The sequence below is a fragment of the Anneissia japonica genome, unplaced genomic scaffold, assembly GCF_011630105.1.
Source record: "Anneissia japonica isolate Jap-2015-1 unplaced genomic scaffold, ASM1163010v1 scaffold131012_len671_cov111, whole genome shotgun sequence".
NCBI lineage: Eukaryota > Metazoa > Echinodermata > Crinoidea > Comatulida > Comatulidae > Anneissia > Anneissia japonica.
Genome location: NW_022755588.1, coordinates 1 through 656, shown reverse-complemented (window position 1 = coordinate 656; position 656 = coordinate 1). Strand labels below are relative to the sequence as shown.

The window sequence follows — 656 nt, the reverse complement described above, 5'->3', positions numbered from 1 at the left end:
CTTAACGAATTAGGAGGGCTTTTGGCGACAAAACTTCGACCGTTCAGCTGCAAACAAGGAACAATATCGATGAACGATTCTTTGCCGTGATCGTAGACGACATGTAGAGTGATGGCAGGGCCAGTAGGTCTGAGGTTGATACTAAAATTTCTACCGCTCATGCTGTTGACGGCTCTTTGGACCACCGACTGCATGTTCTGTCGTACTTTTGCTGGAATTAATCCACCTTGCTCGGTAAAATTATCACACGTTGTAACAGCTGATCCGTGCTGCTTTGTGATCATATAATAACCTGAGGTTCCCTGTTGACTTGAAGTAGCGATTATCCAGTCATGGTTGTTTAAGTTAAGAGGAACCAAAAGGTCGAACTCATCTGCCTTTATCACCTTCAACCCCTCATATGAGCTCCCCTGATGGAAGATTTGTCTAAAATTGTATGGTGATCCACTGTTGTATTGTTGAAATTTTAGCTTGATATTTTGCACGATTGCTTTGGCTCGAGTTTGCTCATCATGTGGAATGTCTACATACTTTATTCTGTACTGCCTTAGCTCACTGAGCAGCGGCGACTGATTTCGGGCTTCACACATGTCGCTGCAGAGAAAGAAATTATTATTTATTATTAGTAGTATTATCATCATTAAAAATGATAATAT

The 656-nt window shown here is 41.3% G+C and overlaps 1 protein-coding gene across 1 annotated transcript; it reads right to left on the bottom strand.

Moving 5' to 3' along the window:
• Positions 1-6: 6 nt before the first annotated feature.
• On the bottom strand, positions 7-590 carry LOC117123719 (the record flags this gene model as incomplete). The annotated part of the gene is made up of 1 exon (XM_033269730.1): positions 7-590. A coding segment is annotated over exon 1 (584 nt), but the record flags the coding sequence as incomplete, so codon positions are not given.
• Positions 591-656: the final 66 nt, after the last annotated feature.